A 27,672-nucleotide genomic window follows, 5' to 3' on the forward strand; every position below is an offset into this window, starting at 1 on the left:
GGCTCAATCCCAGGATCCTGGGATCATGACTTGAGCCGAAGGCAGACACTTAACGACTGAGCCACCCAGGCGCCCCAGATGGCCATACAATTTTATATAAATATCTTTTCTGTAAAATATCTTTTTATACAATATCTTTTTTCTTATTTAATTTTTTTCCCCAGGGAACTTTATCCTTTCTGCTTCTCATCCCTCCTTCCCTAACTTTTTCTGTAGGATATCCCTTCACTGCCTTTGTTGTATGGTCATTTCAGGCATTAAAACAGTCTGGTTCTCAGATATGAATAAGTTGAGTTTAATAAAAAACATTTCCATCCTAGCCCATTTTCAAATTTATTTTTTTTCCATAATATGTTCTTACTCTTGAATTTCAGGGAGTGTGGCATGTTTTTCCTCTGTTCCTTCATTTTGCTTTAATTTTTTTTTTTTAAGATTTTATTTTATTTATTTGAGAGAGAGAGAGCACAAGCACGGGGAATGGCAGGTGGAAGGAGAAGCAGCCTCTCCACTGAGCAGGAAGCCCAACACTGGCTCGATTCCGGGACCCTGGGATCATGACCTGTGCTGAAGGCAGATGCTTAACCGACTGAGCCACCCAGGCACCCTAATTTATTTAAAAATCAACTAATTGAGGTATATGCCAGCTTTATTGAGGTGTAATGGTTATTGAGTATAATGCACACGTCTTAAAAGTACAGCTGAATTCATTTTGACAAATGTGTGCATCTGTGTGTTACCACCCTAGTCTAGGTATAGAACATTTCTATCTTTTCAGAAAGTTCCTTCATTTTCTTTTTTTCTTTTTTTAAGACTTATTTATTTGATACACACAGAGAGAGAGAGCGCACAAGCATGGGGAGAGGCACAGGGAGAGGGAGAAGCAGGCTCCCTGCTCATGACACCGGCTGGATCCTGGGCCCCCTGAGATCATGACCTGAGCTGAAGGCAGATGCTTAACTGACTGAGCCACCCAGGCGCCCAGTTCCTTCATTTTCTTTTGCAGGTTAGCTAAAGCTTGCTAGTCCATACGTAAGTTTTATTTTGTAGTTTCCTCTATATTTGAAATAGTGCATAATTTTTATGGGAACAATTAAATGTTCTTTACCTTATTTTCCATAGTTCTTTATATTTTTTTAGTATTTCTTGTTTAATAGTTGTCTTTCTCTCCTTTCCGCCACTCTCTCTCTACCCGAATTGTGGACTATAGGACTTGTTTGTTAATCATCTTCGCAGCCCCAGGTTTTGGCACTTAACACAGTAACTGTATGTTACAGTAACAGTTAATTTTAGGAGTAGTATGGATGTGTAACTGATTGAGAGAGGCAGTATAGCATAATGCTTAGGAGCAAAGGATCTTGTTCTCCATCATGTACTAGCTGATGTGACCCTTGGGTAAGTTACTTATTTTCTTTGTGCCAAAGTTTTCACATCTGAAAAAAAATGCCATAATAATATATACCTTAGAGGTTTTTGGTTTTTTTTAAGATTTTATTTATTTATTTGACAGAGAGAGAGAGACACACACGAGCGAGGGGACATAAGCAGGGGCAGAGGGAGAGGGAGAAGCAGGCTTCCCGCAGAGCTTGGAGCCCGATGTGGGGCTCGATCCCAAGACCCTGGGATCATGACCTGAGCCAAAGGCAGACGCTTAACGACTGAGCCACCCAGGCGCCCCTCTACCTTATAGGTTTAATATAAAAATTAATTGAGCTGATGTATGTAAAGCACTTTAGATGGAACCTGGCACTTAACTGCTAGATAAGTATTAAATCAAGAATTTTGGGAGAATTAGGTTTTGAGAACTTTTTTTGCTTGAACTAAGAGTGGTATAACATACAGACTTCTTGGATAATCAAGTAAAAAGAATCTAAGTGGAATGAACTAGATCAGAATGCCTTGATAGATAGAGCTGTTCAGAATTGAGGGACCTTTAGGTAAAACTATACTTGTGAGTTTACAAAGCCAGCCTATGTAGTAATCTTCTCTGGCTATCTGTAGTTGTCTCTTTGTATTTAAATCTCCTCAGCCACTTCTTACATTTAAGTTTCTACCCTGAATCTACAGACTTACTTGTATTTGCATTCACCTTTCATCCTTTCTTATTTAAAAAAAAACCACACAAATATTTTTACAATTGTCTAAGGCCAGTTTTGCCACCTGTGTTCCTAATTTGGTCAGTCAGCCACCACGTTTTAGACCTACCATATGATAGGCACTAGGGATACTCTATGAACAAGACAGAAGGTCCCAGCCCTTATGGAGCTTATGTACCACTGGGCAAGACTAATGATTTAAAATGCATTTATAATAAATGCAGTGTGATAAGCACTACTGGGAGTGTATAGAATGCTGCTGTAGGAACGTATTGATTCTTGAAACCATGTGAGTGTGAAAATGTGCAAGGAGATTAGAAATTAAGAGAGAATCCTGAGGAAGATCAACATTAAAGGATTGTGGAGAATGAAAAGTTGCTGGTCGAGAGGTAGGAGGGAAAGGAGAGTCTGGTGTCACAGAGCTGAATAGAGGAGTGCATCTCAGGACAGAGGTAGTGATTAACAGATACTGCTAAGCAGCCAGGTAAGGTCCTTTTCCCTCTTTCCTTTTCAGATATTTGGCTCTATTAGTTATTCCTTCAAAATTCCATGTATTGTTATTATCTGTTTAGCTTGTAAACTCACATAGAGAGTTTTTATATAGTTAGTTTGGTAGGTGGTGGATACTACATCCTCGGAATTCATCTTGTTCCCAAGTGTGAAATTGTAAGTAGCACAAGTATGGATAATGAAGGATTTGTCGAACTTGATCTCTCATGTATGGATGGGGGAGAATTGGGCAGCTAGGGATACTTTTGTTTCCTTTTATCTTGGTTCCGTAAAACTTGTTCAAGTCCATTTGACTAAACGATTTTTCCTTGACTCCACCTTTCCTTCACTGTTGCAGCAAGAGTTGTTGTAACTCCCTGTTGCCACCGCTGGACCTCCATTGAGTGCTTAGACCCTCTCAAGTTTGATTTCTTCCCTCTTGATTAAGTGGAATCTGAACTTGTAAAGCTAATTAAAGAGCTCCTTGTTGCAAAATAGAGTGGATTTTGTTTTTTTTTTTTTAAAGGTTTTTTTTTAAGATTTTATTTATTTATTTGACAGAGAGAGAGCACAAGTAGGGGGAGCAGCAGGCCGAGGGAGAGGGAGAAGCAGGCTTCTCGCTGAGCGGGCAGCCCGATGTGGGGCTCGATCCCAGGATCCTGGGATCATGACCTGAGCCGAAGGCAGACGCTTAACAACTGAGCCACCCAGGCGCCCCTAGAGTGGATTTTGAAGTTATCTCACCTCCTCGTCGTTTTTTGACATTGTTGACCATTCCATCCTTCTTAGAATTCTTTTGTCTTTTCTGAGGTACCATGTTCTTCTGATTTTCTTCCTATTCCTCTGGCCACTCCTTAGTTATTTGCTGGTTTTACTTCTCTGACTCTTCAGCATTGGTATGTTCTGTAGCATAGGCTTTCATCATTCTGCGTATATCCTGGGTGACCTTTTTCATTACTATGACATTAGTTAAGCCAATTGAAGCTTTTGTAATTAAGTAAGCCATATAACACTGATATAAAGTTATAAAGATTATATAATTTTTTTTTTTTAAAGATTTTACTTATTTATTTGACAGAGAGACACAGTGAGAGAGGGAACACAAGAAGGGGAGTGGGAGAGAGAGAAGCAGGCTTCCCGCGGAGCAGGGAGCCCGATGCGGGACTCGATCCCAGGACCCCGGGATCATGACCTGAGCCGAAGGCAGACGCTTAACGACTGAGCCACCCAGGCGCCCAAAGATTATATAATTTTTATCTATACATTTAAAATGCAAAATAAAATCATCTAGATGATGTAAAATTCGGGCTCCGCAGATCTATGCATATCTGGAAGGAACTTGTAAGTGCAGCAGTAATTGAAATTCGGCTGTTATTTAGATTAGAGTTAAACTCGAATCTTAGGGGGCTCTCTACGTTATTCCTGGTACTCAAAGTATAGTTTTAATATATTTTTTATTAGCTGGATGTGAGAATCTGCAAGTAAAGAAATAGCTGTATAAGCACACTTTATTTATTTTTAAAGATTTTATTTGTTCGTTTGACAGAGAGCACAAGCAGGGGGAGTGGCAGGCAGAGACAGATGTGGGGCTTGATCCCAGGACCCTGGGATCATGACCTAATCCGAAGGCAGATGTTCAACTGACAGCCACCCAGGCGCCCCTTAAGCACACTTTAAAAAACTATTTTATCATGCTTTAATTCAGTGTGGTGTTAATTTTAATTCTGAGCAGGGGCGCCTGGGTGGCGACTCTTGATCTTGGGGTCATGAGTTCAAGCCTCACGTTGGGCATAGGGTTTACATTAAAACAAAAAATTCTTTTGAGCAGCTACTCCGATTGTCATAAAGTAGTTCTAAAAATTGTGTTTTGTAAGTAATTCCATGAACTATTTCAAAGGAATGGTACTTTTGTTTGATAAACACTGCCCTCCTGTGGTTAAAGTAAGCTAAATGTTTTGTAAAAGTACTGTGGTATTTTCGTTTACATTAACTTGTGGTAAAATAATGTAAAAGTAATAGTAATACAATATAGTAATAGTATGTAATACTAGTTTAATGGAATATGGTATTTTTGCTCAAATACATGTGGCCATTTTGTTCCTTTCTCCATCTCTCACTCTTGGGCTTGTTTAGTGTGCGTACATATTTTCTTATTAAAAGTTAAGTGAATTCGAAGTTAGATGTAAATGAAAAGGTGGAAAAATATTAAGCTATCGAAGGGAGAGAAGATATACTTAAATGTAGAAATGCTAAAAGAAATCAAAAGAAAAGACCACAATCAGTTGTAATATGTGAAGGTGATATAAACCTCCATGGAAAAGCAACAGTAACGAAAAGATGAATAATAAACTGGAAAAAATATTTGCAATAAATGTGACAATAAAAGTTTTATTATTTATTTATTTTTTATTAAAGATTTTATTTATTTATTTGAGAGAGAGAATGAGAGACAGAGAGCACGAGAGGGAAGAGGGTCAGAGGGAGAGGCAGACCCCCCGCTGAGCAGGGAGCCTGATGTGGGACTCGATCCCGGGACTCCAGGATCATGACCTGAGCCGAAGGCAGTCGCTTAACCAACTGAGCCACCCAGGCGCCCTTATTATTTATTTATCTTAAAGTTTTACTGTATTGAATGTGAAGATAGAACTCCTCATACAAATGGAATGTATACTAAGTGGACAATGGTCATGAATAACCAGTTTGCAAGTGAGGAAATACAGTTATTAATTCACAAAAATATATTAAAATTCATAATGATATTCCATTAGATGTTATTCATAATATTCTTACTGATGCTTCCAACAAACAACCCAACTTCACTGGTCACCTTTGGAGCATGCTTGGAAAGCCAGCAATTATTCTCAAAATCATTAAAAGAAATAATGATTTCTATATGAACCGTACGTCCTTCAGGTAACCAAATAGTAGATGGAGGAAACCCTTCTTTTTAGAAGGATTCTAGCTGATGAATGAAGAAGGAATGGTAGACTTATCACCATTTGTGAACACCTAAATAAAATAACAAGTCTAGGTGGTGATCATCAGTGGCTATGAAAATGATTAGATTGGAATGCTGGTGCGAAACTTTATAATAGTTTATTGTTTATAATATAAAATAGTTTGTAGTTTATAATATGAAACTTTATAATAGTAATTTCAGAAAAAGAGGCCATACATATTTTTTGTGTTCTGATGTGGTGTGACAGGAAGTATACAACACTGCCTATGAAGTGTTTTTGCTAAAATAAAATTTGAATCTGAGCAGGCCTCTAGGTGTTAATTCTAATTTTCAGGAAATACAAGGGGCAAAGAACTATACAATTAGCAAAATATAGAAAGTGGAAAACTATATAGTACAGTCTATGTGTTTTCTTCAGTAAATAAATTGGAAGAAAAAAGGGAGAAATCCATAAATTCAAAGAGAGTTTAAGGCCTGTGTTAACCAAGTATGATGTGCAGGGGTCTTTGGATACTGATGTGAGCAAAACAACTGTTTTAAAAAGTTTGTTTTGGGGACGCCTGGGGGTTACAGTCGGTTAAGCAACCGACTCTTGGTTTCAGCTCGGGTTGTGATCTCAGGGTCATGAGATTTGAGCCCTGTGTCAGGCCCTGAGCTCAGGGCATAGTATGTTTGGGATTCTCTCTCCCTCTCCTTCTGCCCCTCCCGCTCGGGTGTATGTGCTCCTTCACTCAGTGTCTCTCAAATAAATAAATCTTTTAAAAAAATAAAAGTAAAAGTTTGTTTTTTTCATGAAAATTGGGGATATTATCTAAATTGATATTAAAGAATTATAGTTATTTTTTGAAGGTTTATTTTATTTATTTTTAAAAATTTTATTTATTTATTTAATTGACAGGGGGAGAGAGAGAGAGAGAGACAGGGTGAGAGGGAACACAAGCAGGGGGAGTGGGAGAGGGAGAAGCAGGCTTCCGGCTGAGCAGGAAGCCCGATGTGGGGCTTGATCCCAGGACCCTGGGATCATGACCTGAGCTAAAGGCAGTCGCTTAACCAACTGAGCCACCCAGGTGCCCCTTTTTGAAGGTTTAAATGGTATTTTTGTTTTTTAGAGAATGAGTCATTTTTTTGGGAGATATAACTAAAGTATTTATGGATGAAATGTTTGAGATTTGCTTCAAAATAATCCAGTTTGTGGAGGGAAAGAGGCTGGTGGTATAGATGAAGTAAGATATAAGCCATGTGTTGTAATTGTTGATTGTAGAGTTCTCTTTTGTATATGTTTTAAAATTTCCATAATAAACTTTAAAAATAGATTACTTCAGTCTTTAATTGAAAAATATTTCTTTTTCTCCTCCTAACTAAATGATTTATATAGCTCTAAATATTGAGAATATTTAGCGCAAATAATTTTCTTTTTCTTTTAAGATTTTATTTATTTACTTGTCAGAAAGAGAGAGAGCACAAGCAGGGGGAGCAGCAGGCTCCCCGCTGAGCAAGGAGCCTGATGTGGGACTCGATCCCAGGACCCTGGGATCATGACCTGAGCCGAAGACAGATGCTTAACCAACTGAGCCACCCAGGCGTCCCCACAAATGATTTTCTAAATTAAGATTAATTTTAAGTGCTTAGTATTTATTTTTACTTATTAAAAGATTTCATTTATTTTTTAGAGAGAGAGAGCCCCAAATATGTGGTGGAGGGGAGGGAGATGGACAATCAAGACTCTGCACTGAAGGCAGAGCCCTACACTGGCTTGATCCCAGGACCCTGATCATGACCTGAGCCAAAACCAAGACACCTAAGTGCCTAGTGTTTAAAGGAACTAGTGACAAACATTTCTTTTTTTTTTTAAGGAAAGTAAATATCCCTTATGCAGTTTTAAGGATGTCTATTTTATTTCCTTAAAGAATAGTACACCTAGAAAATCTATGAAGTCCTCACTAAAAGGGATACAAAAATTTTAGGTCTTCAATTTTAAAAACTTTAATGTCTGTGTTAAAATATGTAAGTATTTTTGTATAAACAGAAGAATGCAACCATATTAAAGTAATTCCTTGCTCTGGGTAATAAATTAGAACATATTAATTTTTATCATTACTGTTACCATGAATAATATAAATGTTTTAAATTCTGAATGTGGCTCATTCGAATAGTGGTTTAGTAGTCACCTTTCTTTTTTTTTTCTTTAAAGATTTTATTTATTTTTTGGGTGTAATTTTATTTTATTTTTTTATTAACATATAATGTATTATTTGCAGGGGTACAGGTCTGTGATTCATTAGTCTTACACAATACACAGTGCTCACCACAGCATATACCCTCCCCAAAAGATTTTATTAATTTATTTGAGAGAAAGAGAGCGTGAGTGGGGTTAGGGGCCGAGGGAGAATCATGCTCTCTACTGAGCAGAGAGCCAGATGCAGGACCCAATCTTGGAACTTCGGGATCATGACCTGAGCCAAAGGCAGATGCTCAACTGACTGAGGCATTCAGGCACCCTAGTAGTCACTTTTCAATTAAGATGTGATATGCTAGAGAAATTTTTTTTAAAGATTTACTTTTTTATTTTAGAGAGAGAGTGCACGCACGTGGAGGTGGGTGGGGAAGGGGCAGTGGGAGAGGGAGAGAATCTTTGTTTTTGACAGAGAGACAGTGGGAGAGGGAGAAGCAGGCTTCCCGTGAAGCAGAGAGCCCGATGCGGGCCTCGAACCCAGGACCCAGGATCATGACCTGAGCTGAAGGCAGATGCTTAACGACTGAGCCACCCAGGTGCCCCAAGAGGGAGAGAATCTTAAGCAGACTTCCCACTGAGTGCAGAGCCGGACTTGGAGCTCTGTCTTAATGACCCTGAGATCATGACTGAGCCGGAATCAAGAGTTGGATGCTTATCCGACTGAGCCACCCAGGCACCCCTACAAATTTTTATTTTTAAAAATATTTATTTTTTTAAAGTAGGCTCTACACTCAAGGTGGGGCTCAAGCTCATGACCCTAAGATTAAAAGTTGCATGTTCTGACTGAGCCAGTCAGCTGCTCCGCCAGAGAAATTTTTATTAATTTCCATTTTCTAGCTCCTTGGGCAGACAAAGAAGCCTCATTATGATTAATTAATCAAAATATTTTTGCATATGAATGCAAGTTCCTTATTCAGTGATTTTTCACTCATTTTTTTCTTGCAGAATAGTCTTATATCTGGTCTTTTATAGTCGGTTATTTGTAATGTAAACAGGATTTAAAGTCTAGAGAAATTATATGATTGTGAAGTCTTGGCATTTAATGTAAAATTATTTCACATTGTAAATTTTGCTTCTTGTGTAATGTTTTTTTTATTACCGACAGGAATTATTGTAGGGCATTGTTAATTATCTGAGATGAAAATAGTGGAAAAATCAAAGGGCAGGTAACCTGAGAAAAGCATGCTATCTTTTGTATTTTTCCTTCTTTTTTTTTTTAATATTCAGCTTTTAAAAAAATATTTATTTATTTGACAGAGAGCAAGCACACAAGCAGGGGGAGTGGCAGGCAGAGGGAGAGAGAGAAGCAGGCTCCCCACTGAGCAGGGTGCCTGATGCCTGGCTGGATCCCATGACCCTGGGATCATGACCTGAGCCAAAGGCAGCTGCTTAACTGACTGAGCCACCCAGGCGCCCCTTTTGTATTTTTCATCCGTCTTACAAACACTGGTGGAATTTTAAATGAGGGTAGTATCAGAAATGTGAACTGGGAAACAGTTTGTCATATAGGTGACTAATAATAACAAAAGCCACTTTTGTTTATCAGCCACATATGGTAAGTTAAGAATACTGCAGAATGTTTTTTTTTTTAAGTTTTTTTTTAAATTTATTTATTTGAGAGAGAGAAAGAGAGAGAGAGAGAGCAGGAGAGGGGGGAGGGTCAGAGGGAGAAGCAGACTCCCTGCAGAGCAGGGAGCCCAATGCGGGACTCGATCCTGGGACTCCAGGATCATGACCTGAGCCGAAGGCAGTCGCTTAACCAACTGAGCCACCCAGGCGCCCACTGCAGAATGTTTTATTTCATGTTCCTATTTATGAGAATGTTATAACCCTTACTCTACCAATGAAGGTTTGGTGTTTAGAGCCTTTAGTCACCTAGGGTGTATTCTTAGAGTTATTAGAAGCAGGCTCTTTGACCTCTGTACCTACACTTTGAAACACTTGAATGTTTTCCATCAATTAAAATTTTTTTTCCAGCTGAAATCCCTTTCCCATTTTTTTTTTTTTAAAGATTTTATTTATTTATTTGAGACAGAGAGAATGAGATACAGAGAGCATGAGAGGGAGGAGGGTCAGAGGGAGAAGCAGACTCCCTGCCGAGCAGGGAGCCCGATGCGGGACTCGATCCAGGGACTCCAGGATCATGACCTGAGCCGAAGGCAGTCGTCTAACCAACTGAGCCACCCAGGCGCCCCCCCTTTCCCATATTAATAGCTCTTACAGACACCAAAACAGAGAGTCTCAGTCAATTTACTACTGTGTGGAGAGGAGTATTTGTTACAAGTACTGATACCATTTAAGAAAATCAAGCAGATCTCTTATTTGTGCCCTTATTTAAATTTGTATTATATGTTTTTAGTATTCAGGATTTCCTAATGATAGTAACAGGGTGAAATTTAATTGCCAGGTGGGTGATTATATCACTTTCTCTAGAAATCCCTTCTAGTTCTTGACCAGGGCAAGCATAGCATCTATTGGACAAAGTGGTCTTCTTTTGTCAACTCTAGGGTTTTCAGTACGGTTTACAAAAACCTCTACATCTTCCCACTTTCCCAAGCAGAACTTGGAGCAAGAGTTCCTCATAGATTTCAGTGGCTGTGTGTTTTCTTCCAGCAACCAGATGGATTATTTGAGGGGAAGTTCTATGTTGGAACTGAATTTGCCTAGAATAGCAACTAGCATCGTTTATACCCATACCATAGTTTTCTGCTTTGGGCCAATAAGGTGTACAGTTTTACTCTTTTAATTTGTTGATGGAAATAAATTTAGGTAGACTTGGCAAAATCCTTGAATGTTCTCCTTTCTGTAATGGAATAAAAGCAGTGTATTTCTGGTGTTCAGACAACTCTGTAATATTTCTGTGACGTAGTTGTTAAGTTTTTTGGTTTTTTTTGTTTTGTTTTGTTTTTTAAGTAGGCTCTATGCCTAACATGGGGCTCAAACTCATGACACCAAGACCAGGAGTCCCATGCTGCACTGACTGAACCAGCCAGGCACTGCTGGCTGGTTAAATTTTATAATTTTTTTAATAATTTTTTTTAAAGATTCCATTCATTTATTTGACAGAGAGATACATAGTGAGAGAGGGAACACAAGCAGGGGGAGTTGGAGAGGAAGAAGCAGGCTACCCGCAGAGCAGGGAGCCCGATGCGGGGCTCGATCCCAGGACCCTGGGATCTCGACCTGAGCCGAAGGCAGACGCTTAACGACTGAGCCATCCAGGCACCCCTATAATTTTATTTTTTAATCTGATTTTTATTATTTATTTATTTTTTTTTTTTTAAAAGATTTTATTTATTTATTTGAGAGAGAGAGAATGAGAGAGAGCACATGAGAGGGGGGAGGGTCAGAAGGAGAAGCAGACTCTCTGCCGAGCAGGGAGCCCGATGCGGGACTCGATCCGGGGACTCCAGGATCATGACCTGAGCCGAAGGCAGTCGCTTAACCAACTGAGCCACCCAGGCGCCCTGATTTTTATTATTTAGATCAAGTAATTTATTGCCTCATGTCAGGGTCATTCAATATACGACATACAAATGTCTAATGATGTGAAAAATCCAACCTCATTAGTAACTAGCATTTTAAAATTATAGTATATGTATATTTAAAATAGTTACCAAGGATTTTTAAAATGATACAGATGCTGGTTAATGGTACGTGAAACTCCTATACATCTGGTGGATAGCAATTTGGTAATATTAAAATAACTTTATGCAGCAATTCCACTTGTTAGAAAACTTTAAAAATAATCAGAAACATTTGGCATTTGTTACAGTAAAAAAAGAAACAATAACACACAGTTATTGAGAATTTGCTATTTCTCCAGTTCTCAGCAAAGCAGCTCAAAACAAAATACTCTCTTTGATGCTCATGGTTATTCCATACGTTAAAGATGTTCTTATTCTCATTTTCCTGATGAAATTTAGGCACAGAGATTGACTTTTCCAAAGTCACAAAGCTGTAAATGGTAGAGTCAGGAATAAAAGAGTCAGGATGTCTCACTCTAAGCCTGTGTTGGCATAGTGTCTCAGGATATAGTGCCTCCTTAGGTTATTCTGATACGCAACAGTAGGAAATACGGATTGCATGATTTAGTGTGTATATGTGCATACACATTTGGTGGAGTATTACGCTGCTGTGAAATATATCAGTAATGTTTCAAGATTTGCAAAAAAGGGCTTGTGATAATATTAGAACAGTAGGAACTGGTATATGCAGAAGAAATCTCAAGTATGTGCAATGTTACTGAAAAACTCCTGGAAGGGAGTATGCCAGAATGTTAAGTCCTGTTCTCTCATGGCAGAATCCCTATACATACAATACATACAATTAAACAAAACCTTTTTTTTTTGTATGTTTTAATTTTCTAGAATGAATATGTTTTATCATTGGGGAAACCCTTGTTACTTTACGTATGGGGTATGACTATATAGTAACTCAGCACCTGGAATTAATTTCTTTGTGGAATACCATGAAAAATCATTGGAAGTTGGTGAAACACCCTTGTCTAGCCTTTTTTGGGGGGGTTGGGGAGTGAGGCCAGAGGGAAAGAGAGAATCTTAAGCAGGCTGCATGCCCAGCCCGATGTGGGGCTTTATCTCACAACCCTGAGATCATCACCTGAGCCCAAGTCCAGAGTCGGGACACTTAACCGACTGAGGCCACCTAGGCGCCTCAAGCCTGATTAATACTAGAGTTTGCAAAACACACTCAAAATACTCAGAATCTTCCCAGGCCCCACCAGGATCTTGTTTTTCATTTTTATGTACTTGCTCATTACTAAAGCCAGAGCCAGGAACCTACCTCGTAAGATACGACTTCATTATAGACATGTGGAGGCTGACATTTTCATTAAGCTAATCTTGTCATGTTTCAAAGTAGACCTCTGAGAAAAAGGTCTCTATCTGATCTTTGTAGTTGAATGTCCCATTCTCATCTTAATCAAAATAGCAAGTGACATTTCTGCAATCCTGTTAGTTTTTTTGCCTCAGTAAGTAAGAACCTACCCATCCAACAGAGGCACAGTTTTTATCATTCCAGTGCGTATTTTAGCTAACAAAATAAATATATATTTTTAATCATTGAACCATTTGCTTTGTATAAAGTGTTATTATTATCCTCTTTAGGTTGGGGAATTAAGAGTTTTGCCATCTAAGTTCAGACTATGCTTTGTAACTTCTGAGTCTTTTCTTCCTGTAAAATAGACATAACTAAACCTATTTTGCTCTTTTTTTTTTTTTTTAAAGATTTTTATTTATTTGTTTGAGAGAGAGAGAGCACAAACAGGGGGAGCAGCAGGCAGAGGGAGATGCAGGCTCCCCACTGGGCAAGGAGCCCTATGCGGAACTTGATCCCAGGACCCTGGAATTATGACCCGAGCCGAAGGCAGACACTTAACCAACTGAGCCACCCGGGCATCCCTGTTCTGCTCTTTCTTGGATTGTTGTGAGGATCAAATGAAATAGAATGGCTTTGCAATGTTTGTAAACCGTATGGCAGTTAGAAATATTTACAAATTAAGGGAAAAATGTAAAAAATTTTGTATGTTTTATCTGGGTAGCACTATAGGAAGATTTGTTTTCTGTGGGCTCAGATTTTGTTTTTTTTTTTAGTAGGTGTATCAGTCTTTTTTGTTCTTATTTGACCATCTTTTGTGTGTATATCTCTATATAAAATCTCTTTTTGTGCTGCGTAAGTTGGTATAGCCATTGTGGAAAACAGTATGGAGGTTCCTCAAAAAATTAAAAAGAGAACTACCAGCAGTCCTACTTCTGGGTATATATCCAAAGGAAATGAAATCACTATCTTGGAGAGAGATCTGCACCCTTGTATTCATTGCAGCATTATTTACAATAGCTGAGAAATGGGAACAACTTTATTTTTTAAATTTTTATTAATTATTTTAAGATTTTATTTATTTATTTGACAGAGAGATCGAGAGCACAAGTAGGCAGAGCAGCAAGCAGAGGGAGAGGGAGAAGCAGGCTCTCTGCTGAGCAGGGGGCCCGACGTGGGGCTCGATCCCAGGAACCTGGGATCATGACCGGAGCTGAAGGCAGATACTTAACCGACTGAGCCACCCAGGCTCCCTTGGAAACAACTTTAGTGTCTAACAACAGATGATCAGATAAAGAAAATTACTATATGTATGCAATGGAATATTATTCAGCCATAAACAAAGAAGGAAATCTGCCATAGTATACTAGCTGTATAGTGAAACAAGTCAGAGAAAGACAAATACTGCAGATTACCCTTAAAAATCCACCCCCCCCAATCATTCTCCATTGCATTTAAAGAGACATAGAGTAAGATAACATCAAAATGTCTAATGTACAATCCAAAATCACTTGACAAATGAAGGACTGGGAAAATCTCAAGAACTCATAAGGAAAAGACAACCTACACACAATAAACCCAAGATGACGAAGATGTTGGAATTATCAGACAAAGACTTTATTAAAAGATTTTATTTGTCAGAGCGAAAGAGAGAGCGCATGCGTGCGTACAAGCAGGGGGAGTGGCAGGCAGAGGGAAAAGAAGCAGGCTCCCTGCCAAGCAAGGAGCCCGATGTAGGACTCGATCTCAGGACTCTGGGATCATGACCTGAGCTGAAGGCAGACGCTTAACCAACTGAGCCACCCAGGCGTCCCCAGAGAAAGACTTTAAAGCAACTATTAAAATTATGCTTCAAGAAGTCAAGTTTAAATTCAATGGAGAATGGTGGGGGGAGGCAGTTTTTTTAAAGAAGGCATTTGACTTTGTTAGGTTCAGATCACAACTTGAACCCATCTTCTCTTCACTAAAATTCCAATGTCTAGTTTTCAAAGCCTTTGCAGAGCTGTTCTGATGTGTTCTGCACCACCTAGTGGTGCAAATTAACCACCTAGTGGCTAATTTGGGAACCTGATAGTATGATTAGTGTCAGATACAGATATGCATAGGTCTGGAGTGACCCCAGGAGTGTTTATAGATCTTCGTGGTATCACTTTGTCTAGCGGCTTTCTCTTTTCAAATTCCCTGATACTTTCTGGCTCCTAGAGACCCTCTTCCTTATCCCATGGCTAGACAGTTGGGGCGTTATTTCTCTTTTGCTTTATACTTCCACAACCACATTTGCCTTTGATGCCAAACAACAGGATGGCAGAGAAAGAAAGCCGTGGGGATTCCTTTCACACTTATGGGAACAGAAGGATTCTGCTTTGTTGGAGTTTTAGGTCCCTGTTCAGCCACTGCTGGTATTATCACTGCCAAGGCTGCTGCCCTTGGCTTGTTTGGGGGCATAGGTCAAGTGGAAGAGGGAAAAACCCAGAAAACCCCATCTTCCTAGGGGTCCCCTTTACAGATCCTCAGACCAAGAAGAATTCTTTTGGAGCCATTTCTGTCTGCACTTAGTGGACAATTCTGAATTTGTACTGCCTCTGAGTCTAGGCTGAGTGGTCCCAGAGGAAACAAAACCAGGAAACTCACTTTGGGGTTATTAAAACTTCTAGTTGTGGTTTCCTGCTCCAGGCCATTGCTACCATTTTCCATCTGCTACCAGATGTTAGATAGCTGCTCCATGCATTCTGTCCAGGTTTTTAGTTGTAGTCAGCCCAAGAGACAGGACAAACTATGCTTACTCCTTTTGTTTTTTACCAGAACCAGAACATAGATACCTGTTAATATTGCTACAAATGTATTATTCATTTGTTTTGGTTAAAAATTTATTGAGCACTGGGCGCCTGGGTGGCTCAGTCATTAAGCATCTACCTTCAGCTCAGGTCATGATCCCAGGGTCCTGGGATCGAGTCCCACGTGGGGCTCCCTGCTCAGCAGGAAGCCTGCTTCTCCCTCTCCCACTCCCCCTGCTTGTGTTCCCTCTCTCGCTGTTTCTCTCTCTGTGGAAAAATAAATAAAATCTTTAAAAAAAAAAAAAGGATTTATTGAGCACTCATGGCATAGTAATCTTTGCTGGAAATGTAAAGATGGATATATAGATATATTTTTTAAGTTTTTATTTATTTATTTGACAGAGACACAGTGAGAGAGGGAACACGAGCAGGGGGAATGGGAGAGGGAGAAGCAGGCCTCCTGCTGAGCAGGGAGCCTGATGTGGAGCTCCATCCCAGGACCCTGGGATCATGACTGAGCCAAAGGCAGGCGCTTAACAACTGAGCCACCCAGGCGCCCATAATCTTTAAGTATCTCTAGTCTATAGATCCACAGTTAGGCCTGTGTTATGGGGGTGGAGGCAGAAAGTAAACATAATTTCATATTATACATTAATAATAATTTAGTTATTTATCTTATCCTTTTTGATCCATTTCTACTTTAGGACTTGACATATTGTTTGTGGCTAAAAGAGAGAAGAACCTGTTTATATTCCATTAATTTTCTGTTTTTCTTATTGTCCCAAAATATAAGGATGGAAGGTCGCCGGATATGTATGTGCTGGGTGAAATTAATATGTAGTTTTAGTAAGAATAAGAAATATAATTACATACATAATAAAATAAGAGGAAATAATTTATTATTATATACTTGTTTCTCAGGTCTTAGAAAAATACCCCAATACACCCATGAGTCATAAAGAAATTCTTCAAGTTATCCAGAGAGAAGGACTAAAAGAAATCAGGTGAGTTATTTAAATATTATTAGTAATAATTATAATACTTGATTAGAGTATTTCATAGTATATAGCAGTGTACATTAGTCCTGAAGATTGATGATTTAGTAATAACTGCTTTGCTAATTTCTGATTTGTTTAGTTGTCAGATCTTTAAAGTTTTCAGTCATAGCACAGTTACAAAACCACAAGTAAGTTAAAAAAAAAATTCTTAGTTGTGTCCAACCCATGCACGTTAATTCTTAGGAAGGCCTGGAGCCATCTTCAAGCCTTCATCTATGAGTTCAGACTTTTTGATTTAATAAGCTTGGTCATTAGCAGGTAAAAAATATTCTCTAGTACAGGGAGAATGCTAGAGGTAGACAGTCTAGAAAGAAGTAACCTTGGCCAAAAGGAATCAAATGGAAAAAATACAAACAAAGCAGTATATATTTCAAGTAATAGTTTTATGTACAACAAATAAAACAGCTTGGGGTCAATTAATACAGGACCAAAGATAAAACACACTTTAATTTCTAAGAGCCTTATATTAAGAATAGCACGTAATAGTCACTTCATAATTAAGACCCTCTCCCATCAAGAAATGTTAAAATTATGGTCAACATACTTGGTATTGTTAACGTGGAAATCTGGGAGTCTACCTGAGAGATATTTTCATTAAGGTGGAAAAGGTTGTGGTGCTTTAAAACTGCTACTAGTTGTTCTCAAGTGGGGGTGGCATTGTGTAAATGCCCTTAGGGAAAGTGTTCAGAACTTATGAGGTTATTTTTGATTTTCAAAGTGTCTAGAAAGAAGGGGAGCACTGTGGCATTTAATGTTCAGAAAACAGGGATGCTAAATGTCTCACATTGTGCCAGACAGTCCTTCCCACTGAAGAACTCTTCAGCTCAGATGCCAGAGTAATAGTGAGCTATGCTGAAATATTTGTAAATGGACAATAATATGTTTTTTGATACATAGCTATTGCATGTTCTAGATTTTAATTCTCACTTTCTTTAATACAGAATTGAGGTTTTGGCCCTTTGCTAACAGCTAAAAAAATTTTGTTTTGACTTGTGGCCAAATGTGAGTAGGCTGGGAATAAATTAGCTTTGTTTTATTACTATGAAACAATGAAGTATAAATTAGTATTATTTCACTTTATGTAACATATGTCTCTGAGAAATTGTGTGAACATTTGTAAATGAAAACATTGAAATGCATTTGAGGAATTAGCTTTTAAACATTTATTTTTTATTTTTTTTTTTTAAGATTTATTTATTTGACAGAGACACAGTGAGAGAGGGAACACAAGCAAAGGGAGTGGGAGAGGGACAAGCAGGCTTCCCGCAGAGCAGGGAGCCCGATGCACGGGGCTCGATCCCGGGACACTGGGATCATGACCTGAGCCGAAGGCAGACGCTTAACGACTGAGCCACCCAGGCGCCCTGTAAACATTTTTTTTTTTTTTAAAGATTTTATTTATTTATTTGACGGAGAGAGACAGCGAGAGAGGGAACACAAGTAGGGGGAGTGGGAGAGAGAGAAGCAGGCCTCCCACTGACCAGGGAGCGGGGCTCGATCTCAGGATGCTGGGATCATGACCTGAGCCGAAAGCAGACGCTTAATGACTGAGCCACCCAGGCGCCCCAGCTTTTAAACATTTTTGTAAATTAAAAAATTAATCACTTAATTTATCAATGATACAATTCTAAATTTTTATTTGAATTAGATAAGATTTATTAGATTAAAATTAAAGCATAATGCCTATTTTTTTTACTTTTTTTAAAATTTAAATTCATTAATTTACATATAGTGTATTATTAGTTTCAGAGGTAGAGTTCAGTGATTCATCAGTCTTATGTAATACCCAGTGCTCATTACATCACATGCCCTCCTTAATGTCCATCACCCAGTTACCCCATCCCCACATAATGCATATTTAATACCACCAATTTTGCAAAGGTATAGGAGAAAAGGACAGTGATTTTTGGGGTCTGAGGAACAATTCTGCTAAGGTATTCTAATATTCTTTTATAATGCTATTGACTTATAGAATAGGATGAGCAAGAGATTTCTTTTTTTTTTTTCTTAAAATTAGACTTTTGATAAGCTGGGGAAATCGACCAGGATATCTGATGTATAGAGACCAGACTCCCATCAGTCCCTTAGGTCTAAATGCCAGTCGGGGTCATCTGGCTCCAACATACTAAGGCTCTATGACTTTAAACTTGTCATTATCATTTCTAGGGAGTAGGCAAGAATAGTAAATAAGTAAAGAATAGTAAATAAATAAAGAAGGGCAAAAAGAAGAAATTTAGAAAAAGTAGCAAGATGGTAGAGTCATCAAAAATAGCTTCTGGCTTTGCTTAGTGATAACAATTTATACGTAGCTGTCCCTGGTTAAACTATATTGTTGGGATGCAGTTCTGTGACCACAAAGCAGTGCTAAGTCACCAATGACTTCCATTTTGTTAACTCCATGGGACTTCTCGTTCTTGACTCTTTCTTCTTAGCACTATTTAACACAGTTGAATACTGTTTCCTTCTTGAAACTCTGTTTTGTTACCTGAAGTGACCACAGACATTCTTCCTTCTTCCTTCTCAGTTTTTTTGCTCATTACCTTCTAACTTAAGTGCAATTTTGTCCATCCCCATAGCTTTAAATATTATATGTTGTCCATTCTCAAATAGGTAGGGAAGCTGTTTCTCACCTCAGCCTTTGTATATGCTGCCTTCATAGCAGGGAATGTGCTTTTCTCTCAGTTCCATCATATTTTTCAGGTGTCAGTTTGAATATGTCTTTTTCAGAGAACTTTGGCTGACTTTACGAGCTAGAGCAGATTTCCTCTTTTAGTGTATTATAGTGTTCTGTTTATTTCTTCATACCACTTAAGGCTTGAAATTACATATTTTTGTGATCTTAAAAACATCATACAGCTTCTCTCTAGCTTACATTAAGGTAGTTCTATGAGGGCAGTGGCTCTGCTCATTTTCCCCCTTCTCTTTTGTGCTTGAAAACCTACTTGTTAATGCATATATGAAGTATCAGGGGTTGGAAGATTATATTCAGATGTAGTTAGAGCTTATTCTCTTTCTGCAGTGTTGTGTTCAATGATAGTCTTATAAACTTTAAAGGTTTTAGACAGGTTACAGAATGAAATACATAATTTCTTTACTGAAGATATGCTACTTCTTAAAGTTAATTTTCATTCTTCAGTCCTTAGTACGTGGCTCTCAATTCTTTTTTCCCTTTGTAGTTTTCCCTATGTGCCCCATTCTGAAGAAGCTCACTTAATTTTCATTATTCCATATTATATTATTTTATTTTTAAAATACATTAAAGTGGAAACAGCCCAAATGTCCATCAAAAGATGAGTGGATAAAGTGTAGTGTATACATTCAGTGGAATATTATTCACCCGTAAGAAGAATTGAAATTCTGATACATGCTGTGTGGATGAACCTGAAACACATGCTAAGTGAAATAAGACAGAAACAAAAGGACAAATAGTGATGTGGCAACAGAAGAAAAAAAAGGACAAATACTCTACAGTTCCATTTGTGTGAGATACTTAGAACAGGCAAACTCAGTAGAGACAGAAAGTAGAATAGAGGTTACCAGGGGCTGAGAGTAGGGAAGAATAGAGAGTTACTGTTTAAATTAGCACAGAGTTTTTTGGGGGGATGGTGAAAAAGTTCTGGAAATGGGCCGTGGTAATGGTTGCACAACATTGTGAGTGTACTCAATGCCGCTGAAATCTATACTTACAAATGGTTCAGATGGTAACGTGCATGTTGCGCATATTTTGCCACAACCAACCCACAAAAAAATTATTAAAAGGGAAGTGATTGGCTCCTAGCTGAGAAAGAGTGAGGTACTAGTCCCTTTAAGAACTTAAAAGGGTTTTTCAGAGATACTTTCTACAGTCTTTGAGCTATACAGTTTTATAAGAATCAGGGTCTGGTCAGCAGACAAAAGCTACGTGGTAATTTGAACAGGGAAGTTATTCAGTTAACTGGTTAAGTTATTAGTTGGTTAACCAGAAATTAACTATTTAAAGGGAGCAACCAGTACCTGTAGGGCTGAGGCAATGTGCCCTAAGAAAGAGTAACTTTCAAGATCTCCCTCTATGTCCCTAGGTTGCGATTCAGATCTTAATGGAGTAGGTGGGGCTCTGGTCCAATGGATGACAGAGTTCACTGGTGCTGTAGCCTGGGCTGGCAAATAGGAAACTGCCTACTGGGTATTAGTAGAACTTGCTGGAAAACTTCCTGCTGGGCACCTGTCCCACATTCACTGGGGAGCCAGCTGAGGCACTAGCAGAATTTTCTGGGAAGCCACCCATAGTCATTCTGCTGAACCTTGCTGAAGGTTGGGTGCCATTGAGTGTCCCTCATGTTGCTGGGTGCTGCCTGCCATGAGAGCAGGCAGGCAAGGGCACAGTAAAACCAGAAAGAAAAGCCCCCTTTCATTCTGCAGCGTTCTTCCGGCGCTCACAAAACTTAACATCAAGCCAGCTGGCAAAGGAGAAGTGTTTATAGGGTCCAGCTCCGCTACCACAGAGAAGGACAAAGAAGGTTGGATTTGGAGCTGAAAGTCAATAAATTGATAACTAGCACAGCAGCCTTCAGTAGTTTTTCAGTAGAATAATTGAGATCATTGTCTGGCCCCACACACCACTTTGGTTCACTTGATTTGTTTCCATCTGCACTCTAGCTAAACAGATACATGGCTGTTCTCTGTATGGGATCTAAGATTTCTCACCTTAGGACATCAATCTTTTATCTTCACTTTTTTATGAAAACATCTTGACAGTCTTTCAAAATCAACTCATGTTTTTTTCTTATTTAGCCTGTTCATCTGGTGGATTATTGGGGTTGATTTTTTTTTTTTTTTAAAGATTTGAGAGAGAGCACAAGCAGGGGGGGAGAGGCAGAGGGAGAGGGAGAAGCATAATCGCCACTGAGCTGGGAGCCCTATCTGGGGCTCGATTCCAGGACCTGGAGATCATGACCTGAATTGAAGGTAGACACTTAACCATCTGAGCCATCCAGCACTGTTTCTTAGTTAAATCAGTCGATCAATCAGTCTCTTAAAAAATCATTCTATCTGATAGTCATCAACATGGTTGGTATTTCTTAGTCCAAGGGCAAAGGGCAGACCTCTCTTTGGGTAAAGGTAAATTCTTTACTACATACTCCATATGAATAAAGTTTTGACTTCCCAAATATGCCAGCTTTCTTGATTTTTAATGTTTAAGGTAGTTGCTTTTTAAAAATTGATATATAATGAACATACCTTAAAAGCATTTTAAAGCATACAGTTCAGTGTTTGTTCTTTTTTTTTTTAAAGATTCTATTTATTTGAGAGAGAGAGTGAGCACAAGCAGGGGGAGGGGTTGAGGGAGAAGCAGACTCTGTGCTGAGCACAGAGCCCGATGTGGGACTCGAGCCCAGGACTCTGGGATCATGACCTGAGCCAAAGGCAGATGCTTAACCTACTGAGCCATCCAGGAGCCACACAGTGGTTTTTATTTAATATATTCACCCAGAACATTTCCATTACCCCCGAAGGAACCCTGCAATATTAGCTGTCACTCCCCTTCCTTGCCTCACCCCCAGTACCCCAGCCCTAGGCAATCAATAATGTACTTTCTGTCTCCATAGACTTGTAATTTTGGATATTTCATATAATGGAATCATAGAATATGTGGCCTTTTGTGACTGGCTTCTTTCATATAGTGTAATGATTTGAAAGTTCATTCATATTGTAACATTTATCAATACTTTGTTCCTTTATTGCTAAATAGTATTCCATTGTATGCACATGCCACATTTTGTTTCTCCATTCATCAATTGATGAACATTGGGGTTATTTTCACTTTTTGGCTATTAGGAATAATGCTGTGAACATCTGTGTACACATTTTTGTATGGGATGTTGCTTTTTGTATTTTTGTTCACAGGTTTTAGTCACATCCAGCCAGAGGGAGAGAGAGGCTGTTGTGGGTCTGCTCTGTCTTCACCAAGTCTCTCTCACTCAATTTTAAATCATGAAATTGGATTGAAGGTGTTAAGGAGACTAATAAAGGGGCTGTTTTACTAGAGTATTCGAGGTGTGGTGGTTTGGATTACCTGAGTAGTGCTGGAGACAATAGACTGATTTGAGATATGTATTTCAGGACTTGCTGTTGGATTGGATGTGGGAAGTAAAAAGGAAGGAGGAAATAAGAAATGATTTCTAGGTTTCAGGATTACATAGCTGCCATTTACTATAGAAAGGAACCGAGGAATTAAACTGGTCAAGTGAGGAACTGATAAACGATTCACTGAACATGTACTTGTGAGTTCAAAAAAAAAGTTTTGAACCTCAAGAGGGGTGAGAAAGTATTCAGGTGCAGGGCCTGGTTATAAGTCTCAAGATAGTTAAAAGGTAGCATGATCTGGAGCTGTAGAGTAGGTATCTGTTGTCAGAGATAAATACCTAATACCTGTTTTGGATATCAGTGAGTAAAGAGTTCTCCTGGTATGTTACAGAATCCAAGAATACATCCTTTTCATGATAATATGCTTTCACTTACAAGTCTAGGTTAGTAAGGTAGGTACTGAAGTCTGTTATTTAAATAAAAATTTTTACTTTTAGAAAATTGCAAATTGAAACAAAAGTATGTATCCTCCAGCTAAATTATAAATGGTCTTCCCACCCCAAACTGTTTTGATGTCAATCTTAGGCATTTTATTACTTCAGCATTGCAGTATGTATCTAACAGCTGTGAACTCAAGGGACTGTGTGCAAATTGGATATTGTGGCCTATCAGAAAGAGAGCAACTAAGCACAGACATTAAGTATGCATACTATGGGTAAAACATACAAAGAATATTCTGTCAGTCGAATGCTTATGTATGCTGTGAGACCATTCCTGCTAATCCTTGCTGTTATCACTCATTACTACTTTTTTCCTTAGTCTTATACAACAGGTTTCACCCCTTCCTCAGCTGTGGCAGCCATTGATGTTTACAATGTACTTTTATAGCATTAAGTGTGGGACTTCCTTCTAAAGTAGCCATTGCTTTAGTGTCTGCCCGCCACCCCCAAGTTTTCTTAACCTGCCTTGTTCATCCTATTAGCTATATTACCTTGACTCTTCTTATATCTGCTAATAGAGAAAGAGTTTTTAGGAAAGAAGAGAAAAATAACAAAATAATTATTTTCTGAGACCCTATTCTACTGGTTTTTCTTCCCATTCATAAGTAGAAGAGGAAAGACAAATTAAGATTCTTGTTTTATGAATTTATCATCCATAGATTGAGTATTTTCTGAATTAGCCCACTTATGAGTTGTCACAAGGATTCTTGATATATAATAATGATTTTGGCGAGGTATGAATTTGAATCTTGTATGCCATAAAATTGATGTGGGAGAGTAAGTTATGTAGCTGATAAGAATGTAGCCAACTACCTAGCTTTTAAATTAGGTTGATCATTACTTATTGTCATCTTGCAAAGAACTCGAGAAGTATTCAAAAGCATCGGTTCTCTATCGAAGAAAAGACCTGGAAAGGAAGACTAAATGCTAGTTATATAGTAGTAGTGGCAGATTTGGGGACAAGCAGAAGACGTGGTTGTGGGTTTCTTGCAATTGAAGTTTATCTAGTTGTTTACAACATCATGACCCCAATTAAAAGGGTAATCTCTTGCATTCCTCACCCTTGCGTCCCTCCCCCAACTCCTTTTTTTAAGCCAGTCACATTATTTCAGTCACAAAATATTATAGCTGGAAAAGATAATTGGGATATTACCATTACATCTCATTTTATTATTGAAGAATTAAGGCCCATGGAGATTGGTCAGGGTCATACAAGTTCTGTGAAACTAGAAACCCAGGCTTATTGCTTCTGGTTTTGTTCTTATTAGCGTATCATTACTGCCTCTACATCCCTACTTCTCCCTACTCTTCTGATTAGTCTCTTTGCTTTCTTTTTCAAATTAAACAATATTTATATTATGTGCTGACATATAATAACTTCAGGATAGTTGCTATCTAACTGTAAATGACTTTCTGGAAGAATTTGAAACAAAAACCTCAGCCATTCTAGTAACTTGGCTTCTGAAAGGGCCAGTACATTTTTTTTTTTTTTAAAGATTTTATTTATTTATTTGACAGAGAGAGATAGCGAGAGCAGGAACACAAGCAGGGGGAATGGGAGAGGGAGAAGCAGGCTTCCCGCCGAGCAGGGAGCCCGATTTGGGACTCGATCCCAGGACCCTGGGATCATGACCTGAGCCGAAGGCAGACGCTTAACAACTGAGCCACCCAGGCGCCCGCCAGTACATTTTTTTAAGTAGGCTCCACGCCCAGTGTGAAGTCCAATGTGAGGCTTGAATTCATGACCCTGAGATCAAGACCTGAGCTGAGATCAAGAGTCGGATGCTTAACCAACTCAGCCACCCAGGGGCCATTATATTTTTAAAGAACTTATAGTAATGGAACATTTAAGTAGCTCTTTATGTTGTTGTTTTGTAGAGCTCCCAGTTTCTTCCCTAACAAGAGTTGTTTTTCTGTTTTTTGTTTTTTTTACGTCTCAGTCTTTTATCCCAAGCAAGTTCCTTTAAGAGTTGGAATTGTAAAGAATCCTGGGAACTACCTAGCAAAGATCATACTCAGTAAATATTTGCCAGATTGAAATTTTACCTCTTTGGAGGAGTCCCAGTTGAATTTGATAAGTATTAATACATTTACTTGTGAACATTTCATTTCATACTAAAAACTAATCCTAGCACCTGTTTTTTTCCCCGTCTGCCCTTATGTAAAATATGTAGCAAGGGAAATAAAGTCTACATTCTCTATTACTTTTCAGCAGAAATCATTATCTCTGCAGAGTAGGTCATTGGACTATTTGCCAAGCTGAATTGTCTTAAGGTCTTTTACTAGAAAGAGCTCAGTTTAAGAATGAAGTACATTATTGATTAAATTGATACCATATTTATCTAAAAATTAGCTGACTTTGAGTTCAGCCTGTGTTTTCTTTATCTGTCCATTGCAGTCTGCTTTCAAGCACACAAACTTTGTAGGGATGTCAAAAAGGATTAATAATGAAAAAACAAAAACCCCCAAATGCTTGCATATTGACAGAAAAGACTATTCTTATCCATTGTATTCAGCTTCATGGTAGTGAGTTCAGTATGGATCAAAGGGAAGCTAATAAACCTTAGGGTCCATAGCTGATGGCTTTATGATGGCTCCTTGAAATTGAAATGCATGGGAAGAATATTAAAGAATATTCATTGTATCCACATTTAACTCCAAACTGCTTTAATAGTTTTTGTATGCCACATAATTAAGGTACTGCAACTGCTATCTGAAATGGTTTAGACTATTTAGTTGAGTTTAACTGTGCATTTTTAGACAAAGTCATATTTTGGGCTAATTTGTAAATTCTAAAGAAGTAATGAATGTTTTATATAGCAAAGTGGGGAGGGGGTGCTAATTTGAAGAATTGTGGATATTGCTGGGAGGGGAAGGGAGAGTTTATTTTTTGACTTTACTGTTAAAATTAAAAGTTTTTTTTTCTTTCTTTCATTTTCTTGGGGTGCATTCCAACTCCAGAAGGTAAGAAGTATTATTTTATTCTAAGGAAGTATGTATAATGATAAAGTCTCTTCTACAAGTTTAATTGAACTCACCTTTGGATGCATGATTTTTACTTTATAAAACTAAACAGTTAGTCCAGAAACTAAATAAGAGTGAAATTACTATGTAACTATTTATTATATTTGCTCTTTTTGTCCTTGCTGTTTGTAATAATCATTATTTGATCATAATTTTAGAAAGCAATCAACATTTAGTTTTAAAATTATCATTTGACTTACTAACATTGGGATACCTAGTTCTGCAGAAACTATTTCAGATTGAAGGTATGTGAGCTAACATTTGCTTTATGACTGTAAGATTGAAAATGTATATGTTTATGCGCTGATTTAGAGAGAATATTGGTAAAATCCTCTATGGTAATGACACTTATTTAAAACCAGGCTAGAACAGGTTAAAATTCATAGTTGAGATCCTTTACTGAATTGGCTTTTTTCTGTGTTGACATAACATTTTAGACACACCTCTGTTTTAACATTTCCTATGTTATATTATAGTTACATATTATAATTATCTGCCTTGCCTGTGAGACTTGAGAACAGGAACCACAACAATGTATTTTCATGTACTTGGGTATGGCGTGGCTTTTAGTTGGAGCTTAGTACATCTTTTTAACTCCAGCTATATTTGCATTCCATTAAGTTCATTTACAAGAATCTATTCATTTTTGTGTATTAGTTTATGGAGGAAACCTTAATCCAGGTTGTACAAACAGTTAAAATTATAAATTAAAAATATCTAAAACTAGATAAGAAAAGTTTTGTGTGTGTGTGTGTGTTTTGAGCGGGGCTTATACTGATTAGATTCTTTAGGTACAAATAACAGGAGCCAAATGTGAATAATTTAAACAAAATCGGATTTTTTTTTGAAGAATGTGGGATAGCTCTCACAACCTCAAAGGAAAGAAACAGGCTCTGAAATTGAGAAAACTAAGGCAGCCTCTTCAGAGATCAGGTAGCTAGAACTAATGGATGGGCACATCAAGACTCTCTGGCTGGGATGAGTTAGTCTATGTCTACTCTGTTCGAGGTTAAAATTTAAGAAAGAGTGAACCTGGCTGGCTCACTGTCTAGGCATGGTGAAATATCTTGACTTTCCAGTGGGGTAGGTCATAGTTCCCCAAAGCAAAGTGCACATTCTTTCCAGAAGAAGAGAAACAACAGATGTCCACTATGTTGCTCACTGTAGAAAATTAGAGTACAACAGAAAAACATAAGCTACAAGCAGTTGTAATAAGTAACCCTTTATACAGATGGGCCCAGTGGTAATATATGCAATACCCTAGTACAGTATCACAACCAGAATATTGCTTTTGCTACAATCTACTTTGTTTTACTTGTACTGATTTGTGTGTGTGTATGTATGTGCACTTGTGGATGTATATTTGGCTCTGTGCAGTTTTATCACACGTATAGATGCACGTATCTACTACCAGCGAGAATATAGAACAGGTTCATCAACAAAAGGATCCCTTGTGTTGCCAGTTTCACAGCCACACCTCCCTAGTGCCACCTCCATCCACTCCCCTTAACCCCAGCAATAACTAATGTGTTATATATTTCTGCAATTTTGTGATTTCAAGAATTTTTATTAATGGAATTGTATAAAGTATGTAATTATTTGGGATTGGCTTTTTTTTCAGTGTAATTCCCTGTAGATTCATC

General features: G+C 38.2%; 1 protein-coding gene across 4 annotated transcripts in view; it reads left to right on the forward strand.

Annotated features, from left to right (window-relative positions):
* The window catches only part of ASXL2 (ASXL transcriptional regulator 2), a 148,214-nt gene that overhangs the window by 41,844 nt on the left and 78,698 nt on the right, over nucleotides 1-27,672 (forward strand). For all 4 annotated transcript variants that reach the window (XM_081797081.1, XM_081797084.1, XM_081797082.1 and 1 more), the window contains one exon: nucleotides 16,306-16,388. In XM_081797081.1, the coding sequence (XP_081653207.1) occupies nucleotides 16,306-16,388 (83 nt within the window). The remainder of the gene's footprint in view (nucleotides 1-16,305; nucleotides 16,389-27,672) is intronic.

Source organism: Leptonychotes weddellii, chromosome 10, assembly GCF_054177405.1.
Source record: "Leptonychotes weddellii isolate Sample4059 chromosome 10, ASM5417740v2, whole genome shotgun sequence".
Classification (NCBI taxonomy): domain Eukaryota; kingdom Metazoa; phylum Chordata; class Mammalia; order Carnivora; family Phocidae; genus Leptonychotes; species Leptonychotes weddellii.